The sequence below is a fragment of the Anoplolepis gracilipes genome, chromosome 8 (assembly GCF_047496725.1).
Source record: "Anoplolepis gracilipes chromosome 8, ASM4749672v1, whole genome shotgun sequence".
Lineage (NCBI taxonomy): Eukaryota > Metazoa > Arthropoda > Insecta > Hymenoptera > Formicidae > Anoplolepis > Anoplolepis gracilipes.
The window spans coordinates 9,805,326-9,813,489 of NC_132977.1; the positions used below are offsets into that span (position 1 = coordinate 9,805,326).

Here is an 8,164-nt window from a genome sequence, read left to right on the forward strand (position 1 = left end):
ATTACGCGCGCGCATAAGTCAAGAAATATTAGAGTTCCTATAAGTTATTAATAATTTCTCTCATTAATTTTAATTATAAAACTTAATTCTAAAAATAATTATATATGTATATATATATATATAATTTTTATTATATTGTATTATATTAATACTGTTATGTGTTAAAAAATATTAATGTGTATATTTTTATTATGTTAAATAAATTTTTAACACATAATATAAAATATAATAAAAATTTTATATATGTATATACACATATACATAATCTTTTTATTACATATTATATTTTAAAGATAAATTTTGGAATTTAATTTTTTAAATGAGTGTAGAAAATGTAAAAAGTATAAAAAAAGATTGAAAAAAATTTTCAAACAAGTTTCCTTCGTAAAACTTATAATGCGATTTCAAGTGAAATCATTCAATTGAGTAGGGTTAATTAGAAAAATATTCCTTTTAGCACCAGGCAACCCGATATTCTTCAATATGTCTACCATCTTCTTGCCGAATGGCCCACGGACTTTTAGTAATCCATTGAGTTATCTCGGTGGTCCGATATTACCGCCGAGGAATAAATCTGTTGAATCGGTGCTATCTCTGGATTGATCACGGATACTTTGCTTTAAGGAATCAATGTGAGCGTGGACAGGAACAACGAATCGCATTTTCAGATCATGAACGGAAAGCCTCAAACGTGTTGAGTGTCAAATCGATAAATTTCATTTACGACAAACTCATAAACATATCTCTCAACATATAAAATAGATTATCTAAACAACACAATAGTTTAAAACAACGTTTGCAAATTAAAACATACATCTTTTCTCTTTTGAAAAAACTGAACTAATTGTTGGTTACTCTAGTAATTTCAATAAAGAAATACATGAAATATCTTTCTCAGATATATAAATTTAATTGTTTAATTTTTTTAAAAATGTTTAAAAAATTTTGGTATGCATTTAACACATTTGACATTTTCCAGTTTCAATTCACTTCTCATTATCATAGAGTCATCTGCTTTTCGAAAGGCTCGTGTTAATAGCTCACAACGAGTTATAAGCTAAATAGTTTCATCAAAAAAGGTTTTCTCGGACCAACTAATTCGTGACTGACGAATTTTACACGTGACAAGATATTATAGTTGTTGATAAGAATTTAAAAGGTGATATCGAGCTTAATGTGGTAACTAGTAATAAACTTGATATATTTTCTCGCAGCTAATAAGAAACTGTTGTGCTCAAATATATTTCGTTTCAATATAAGAAATGCTTATAAAAAAATTCCTTGTAAAAATTCTCCATAAATTTTTTTTCCTCTATCGCACACTAAATACTGATAATTTTCTTTAAAAATAATGAAATATTTTCCTTAAAAATGTCAACAATATAAAACAGTTTATTTTTTTTATCCCTTCCAAAAATTTTTCTCTATTAAATAAAATTGTTCTATATTTAATAGCAAAGTAGTAAATAAGTTTCCAACTCGAGTCAAATAATTCATATTCCTCATCCTTGTCAAGATTTAATTAATTCTGTATATCATGATGAATAATATTCATCATATATGACTGCCTTGTATACACAATATAAAAACCAATGTACAACAAAATAAAAACAGAATATAAATACATCATTATGATAAAAAAAGGACCATTTGTGCGCAGAGTATGCAATGTTTAATAATTGGTCACATGAATAAAAAAGATTGTCAAGGAAATTCAACACTGAAAATCTATTTTTTATTTTCTAATTATAGTAAACATACCTTTGTCTTGTAGACCATGAGTCATTTTTTCCGCTATATTTTCAGGTTCCATTTTCAGGTGTCGATTTGAACGAAGCAAGCTTGCACAAACTGTAAACAAAGCGAAAAAGATATTTTTAAAATAAAAACAGACTTAAAAACCAAAATATGCAAAATAAAAGTTAGTTTTTTCTTTCTCATATATTTATATATATATATTTACAAGACGAATGAAGATTATTTGAAGTAATTAGAATTACAGATAGAATCAGAATTACAATTAATTTATTATTTATTGTTTATTATGACAAAACAGAACAGAGACCGCAAGCAAAAAAAAATATGGTTACATACACAGAGATACATACATAAATATATATATATATATCTCCCTAAGAATAATATTAATTATTTTTATATCGGAACTATACATTGTCTTATGTCGAAATCGGCTGTTATAATTCTACGTATTTTACATGTAAAAAAGAATCAATATGAAAAACCTTTACCGGATAAATTTTTTCGAAAAATGAAACAGTGAGACTGAAGCAAGTATCAGAATTGCCGATAATGAAATTATACCGCACAAATAAATCGCACTTCGTCACACGCGCCCAAACGAAACTGTATTTCGCCACTATTTTTTATAATCGCGTTACGAGAATCACAGAGGATCGCGCGCGAAAAAAAAAAAACTTTCTTTCGCAGGAAAAAGAAACACCGAACACTGAAAAACTTCGGCAAGGAATGGCGCGATTATGAATTGCGTTCCGAAATGTATTCATCGAGTAAAGTGGTATTCGATTGGTCGATCAAGGCAAAGAAACTTTTGTTACTCTTGCTCTGATTGGTCCAACGCTAGTCTCTTCTGAGTGCGTTTACGAACGTAACCACAGCTGGTTGAGAATCCCGGACTCGTCATAAACAATCAACATGGCCGACTATCGCGAATATTGACACGACGCATGCTATTATTTACAAACTAAACGGAAGAAACTGACTACATCGATGAAGCTCTAACCTTGTCAGTTGTCGGTCACGCGATGGCACAAGCGAAACTCAACGTGCCGGAGAAATCCGGAGGCACTATTAAGGAAAAGGACAAAGATACCGAAGAAAAAGAAGGCGAGTTTTTATATCCCATTAATTATCATATTCGTTCGTGAATCATCGCGTCAAATTTAATACAGGATATGTCGTAATCGCCTTAGAATGTTTTTTTTGTACCTATTCAAGATATATTCTAATTAAAAGCATCGTAATCAAAGAATAATGATTTATCTTTATGAATATTTATTTAATTACTTTTATCAATTTTTTGGATAAATCATTATAAATATAAAACAATTTATTATATGCGCTATTCTAATAGGTCTTACCGTCGTACCAGAATGTGCTGTGTGTCTACAACCTTGCATTCATCCAGCCAGATTACCCTGCAGTCATATATACTGCTATCTGTGTGTAAAAGGAGTTGCTAATCAGAGCAAACGATGTCCAATGTGTCGTCAAGAGATACCACCAGATTTCCTTGAAAGACCTCAACTGGTAGAAATTGACGAGTCTCAGAAGGAGTCGGAACCTGAGGAAGAATACCAATGGTTTTACGAAGGTCGAAATGGTAAAGTATTGCAAAATATTACAATTAAATTTTAATGAATATTTGAAATCTGCATTTGTCATCTTTTTTAATAGGAAACGTTTTTATGAGAATATATCTTATTTAATATTAAATATTTGTATAAGCTCGACGAGCTTACAATAGCTTACATTGCCTTTGACACATTTATATGTAGGCACACATAAGTTGATATCATCGTACCCCTTCTTAGGTTGGTGGAAATATGATCCAAGGACAAGCAATGACCTGGAAACTATTTACAAACTAAGGGATACGCGATGCGAACTTTTGATCTGTGGCATGCTTTATGTAATTGACTTTGAAAATAAGTGTCAATATAGAAAGAATAACCCACGTTACAAACGTAATATAAAACGTGACAAAAAAGATGCTCCCTGTAAGGGTGTCTCGGGTGTACGATAACAAGTTGTAACAAAATGCAATTTAGCTGTTAAAACAAAGATCTCTGTTTTCAAGTCCATATTTTTGACAATATATCCCTACATTCATACATTGGTTATGACATTCAAAAAGTGTATTATCACAATTATTATAATCACAATAAAAACATCTCATAAAAATAGAATAGTTGTGCACACAAAAAAAAATGTATATAATAGTATAGATTAAAAAAAAATATATCATGTGATAGAACTGATAGATTTAACAGTTAATAGTAAAAGAGAGGGAGAGAGAGACAAGTAATATAAGTATTATATATATAAAAAAAATATATATATGTATAAGAGACGTGCATATTTTAACATAAAAGAAAACTACAACTTTATAATAAAACTATGTTCTTATAACTAAAAATATCTTTCTTTTTATATTTTCCCAAATGCAATAATATATTTCATCAAATTTAACTCTTACAAATAAATGATACATAATCTATTATTTCTATTATAATGTATGGAACATTTGGTTTTTAAACAAATGTTTGCAGGTTGGTGGCAATATGATCAACGTACAAGTATTGAATTAGAAACGGCATATAAGCAGGGCAAAAGGACCTGTGAGTTGCTGATTGCAGGATTCCTTTATATTGCCGATTTTGGCTCAATGCTACAATTGCGGAGAAATGATCCTTCTAGACGAAGGCGGATTAAAAGAGATCTGTACAATGTACCAAGAAAAGGGGTTGCTGGATTACGTCTCAACGTGCAAGACGAAGAGATTGTGAGGGAAATAAGAGGTGCAGAGCGACCAGCTAGTCCCGCAAGTGATAGTATGGGTATGAAGCAATAAATTTAATGAGAAAATATGAATATATATACATATATATATATATATATATATGTACATACGTATACACACACACACACGCCAAAATTTTAATTAAATATCTAATATGAAAAATATTTGATTACAGGTACAGGAGATGGCACTAATACTCCCATACCGCCTAGTAATACACCCCAAACACCTGCAGGTGGTACAGCGAGTGGCGACGCAACACCTTTAAACGATAGAATAGATCAAAGATCAGATTCCCTGCATCAAGTTCTAGAACAGATGCGTTCTCTGGTTCTAAGAGAACATTTGTCCTTAAATAGTGATAATGAATTTGAAGAGGATACAGAAGATGCAACGATTTCGGATCATCCCGCTCTATCATAGCTACAGATAGTGAACGCGTCAAAAATCGTGGTAATCATATTTAAGAATCTCCAATTTGTTTCTAGGAGCTTCATGTTACTGCTCAACTCAATAAGATAATATACATATTAAGTATACACTATGTTTGCTAGAAATGCATCAATGTACAAAACATTGATTTAACAAATTACATTGCTCAATTACAGGCGTATGAAAGTTGATATACATACAACAGTTAAGTCTTTCGAGTTAAATAGCTATTTTTATTTGGAAAATAGCCATTGTTTTTAAAATCTGTTTAATCTTTTATCAATCTATATATCAAAAAGATATTAAATTGAGCATAATAGTACTTTACAAAGATAGATCTATACATATAATTTACAATGTAATTGTTGATAAACAATGTACTTAAAAGTTAACTTTGAGAATCACTGTATCATATAGCAACATATACAGTGTCAATTTAATGATTAGTCATATAAAGTAAAGATATTATAATTAAATTTATTATAATTAAATATTCTTAAAATATAAGAAAGTTTCTAATAAAAATGTGTTCATGCCTTAGACAGGCCCGTGAAAAAAAAAGAATTTAACGAAAAAAACGGTTATTTATTCTTATGAAAATCAAGTGCAATGTTTAATAATCAATGTAATTGCTAGTTTTAAATAAATCTTGTAATCTTCGATGTTTAAAACTCAATTTATCTTTTTGTATTACATATAAAAATAAAAAATACAGTTTCTTCAGCAATTCATACAAATTATGCTCTTTACAAATTTAACTTAAACAAACTATACTCAAATAGAAAGCTCTTGTAAGAATATTCATCCTAATATAATATACAAAAATTAGATTTAACATATGTAAAATTTGATCAAAATACAAAGAATTTTAAAAAGATGAGTGGAATAGAATAAATAAAAAAATATTACAAAAAATTATTTAATATATAAAATCTAAAAACAAAAAATAAAATTTAAAATTTATCTTATTATTTAATTATTAAATAAATATAGAGATAGAAAAAATAAAAGACTTTATATATATATATATATATATATATATAAAGTCAATTTCTAAAATAGGATGCAAAGAATAGATATGTTTTATTTTTTATTTTTATAATTATATTAACACTGCACATATATTGGAAAATAATGTCATTTTCATTTCTTTTTTTTTTACTAGTTTTTAGGAATAGTAATTATTATTTAATTATTATTGATTTATATGTTGATTAATTTGCAGAATGACCAACAGAGCAAAATATAAAAAAAAATTGTTATATACTAAAAAAACTTTCTTATTCTGAAAATTAGCAGTGCTGGATTCGAGTGAATTAACTATGAAATTCAAATATTATACACATATATGTGACACATAAATATTTACATTATATACATGCATACATGACACTGTGCTCTTGATATGGAAATTTGTAAGGAAGAAGAAAATTCGAATATCACTTCGGACATTTTATGGCTAGCATTCAATATAGATTATCTCAAAACTATCAGCGAAGAAACGTCAAAGTCGAAGAAAATTTCGACCAGGGAAAGTCAGTTTCACTCCTTCAGCAATTGAGTAAAACTGATTTTAAAACTTACAGGTACAAAATTATTTTTAAAAGCAAATCAAATTTATATCGTTTTTCGAATAATACGATTGAAATAAATGTTCACTACAAGTCTCTTCTCTGATCTTTTTTTTTAAACTCTTCTATTTTATGTATTTCAAGGAATAGATATTGAATCTACACGAAAAACAATTATGATTGTGCTTATGATTTTAATTAATTTGATGGCTTTATAGAACTAAATATTTACATGTATATAAAATACATGTTTATCATAGCAATATAGCGTGTTTGTATATATAAAATTATTGTATTAAAATACATTTATAAAATAAAAAGATTAAAAAACATTTTTTCCAATAAAAAATATTAAATGCAATAATACACGAGTTTCAAAAAAATCAGAAAGAAGAGCCTTATAACATTTATTTTGGTTTTTCAACCAATTTTGCAATTTATACATAATATGAATATTTATAATCTAGAATGTTTCAATTTTTAAATTATGACTTACATTATATATATATATTTGTATGTAGGTGGTATAGGTAAAATTCCTTCACATCTAACGACTTCACCTTCAGTTACACCTTTGAGTGTTTAATTTGCTAAACATTTAATGCATTCAGATGGACATCATGTGGTATTATCAACGTTGATCGTCATTCAGTGAACATGCCTTCCAGCGAGCACTATAAGTGCTATAGATCCTAGAAAAGATACAAAGTCCTTGAGTAATAAAAATTACCAGTTAAACTAGTAAATAGATAATTTTTTTTAATGTGAATCACAGTGTTCAATTATTCTGAATAGGAATGGTAATCTGAAGGTGATTACATTAAATAATGGCTGTAGAAGTTTGTAACTTTTTTGACATCAAGCAAGATGTTACAATGAAAAATTACAAACAGAAATTCTGAATGTGTAAAAAACAGTCTCATTATCTTGACATTTATAAGCAAACTATGATTAAAAGTTTATCATAAGCATCACATTCGTGGCCCAATGTCCATAGATGGATTCGCTGGTTGGTAGAAACATGCCAAATGAATCAACTTGCATTTGACAGGTTTCAATTATAAACTTTAATGAAATGTAAAATTTCTAATTGAAACCTGTTAAATACAACTTGGCATGCTTCTACCAACCAATGAATCCATCCATGGACATAATCATAAAGTATGATATTATAATCTTAAAATGTAATAAAGTTTCTAATAAAAATGTACATTAATGGCTTAGAAAAGTCTGTGAAAAAGAGAACAATGGAAAAGAAATGGTTATCTATTTAATCTTATGAAAATCAAGTGCAATGTTTAATAAACATTGCTAGTTTTGGATATATCTTATAATCTTCAATGTGTAAAACTCAAATTATCATCTTGTATTACACATTGAGCTACATTTTTTCAATTTATGTAAATTATATTCTTTAAATAAAAATAAAGTCAAATACAAAAACCTTGAAAAAATATAAATCAAATATATATTTTATATATAAAATTGTGTATATATATGTATATATACATATACATATATATATATATATACATAAAATTTGATATACAAAAAAATTTTTAAATGAGATGAGTGATAGAATAAATAAGATGATGAAATG

At 27.6% G+C, this 8,164-nt stretch overlaps 3 protein-coding genes across 5 annotated transcripts in view; 2 read left to right on the forward strand and 1 right to left on the reverse strand.

The window, feature by feature from the left end:
• Positions 1-1,836, forward strand: part of Axo (axotactin) — a 45,891-nt gene extending 44,055 nt beyond the window's left edge. The window contains exon 30 of one of the 2 annotated variants that reach the window (XR_012047183.1): positions 458-536. Coding sequence is in view for 1 of the 2 variants with exons in the window: in XM_072897561.1 (XP_072753662.1) it covers positions 458-603 (146 nt within the window). In the remaining variant the exon portion in view is untranslated. Of the gene's footprint in view, positions 1-457 lie in introns of both variants that reach the window. The other variant, XM_072897561.1, reaches the window with a different exon arrangement.
• Positions 1-2,473, reverse strand: part of Rhogef64c (Rho guanine nucleotide exchange factor at 64C) — a 112,002-nt gene extending 109,529 nt beyond the window's left edge. The window contains exons 1-2 of the mRNA XM_072897563.1: positions 2,250-2,473; positions 1,762-1,851 (exon numbers count right to left, since the gene is read on the reverse strand). The gene's annotated coding sequence lies outside the window, so the exon portion shown is untranslated. The remainder of the gene's footprint in view (positions 1-1,761; positions 1,852-2,249) is intronic.
• Positions 2,474-2,659: 186 nt separating this feature from the next.
• On the forward strand, positions 2,660-7,587 carry Rnf146 (Ring finger protein 146). Of its 2 annotated transcripts, XR_012047250.1 has the most exons (6): positions 2,660-2,865; positions 3,113-3,361; positions 4,311-4,598; positions 4,737-5,014; positions 6,219-6,579; positions 7,086-7,587. XR_012047250.1 is itself a non-coding variant. In XM_072898097.1 (4 exons), the coding sequence occupies exons 1-4, from the start codon at positions 2,784-2,786 to the stop codon at positions 4,982-4,984; spliced, it is 867 nt and encodes a 288-aa protein (XP_072754198.1). In that variant the 5' UTR covers positions 2,660-2,783; the 3' UTR covers positions 4,985-5,725. The 2 variants fall into 2 exon arrangements, 1 of the variants encoding a protein (XP_072754198.1); XM_072898097.1 differs by lacking the exons at positions 6,219-6,579; positions 7,086-7,587 and having other exon boundaries at positions 4,737-5,725.
• The last annotated feature ends 577 nt before the right edge of the window (positions 7,588-8,164 follow it).

Bases quoted from the DNA above. Each gene is read 5' to 3' on its own strand.
- Rnf146 (XM_072898097.1), top strand. From the start codon at position 2,784: ATGGCACAAGCGAAACTCAACGTGCCGGAGAAATCCGGAGGCACTATT. The intron at 2,866-3,112 runs GCGAGTTTTTAT...CTATTCTAATAG, and splicing joins AGATACCGAAGAAAAAGAAG to GTCTTACCGTCGTACCAGAA. The intron at 3,362-4,310 runs GTAAAGTATTGC...AAATGTTTGCAG, and splicing joins GTTTTACGAAGGTCGAAATG to GTTGGTGGCAATATGATCAA.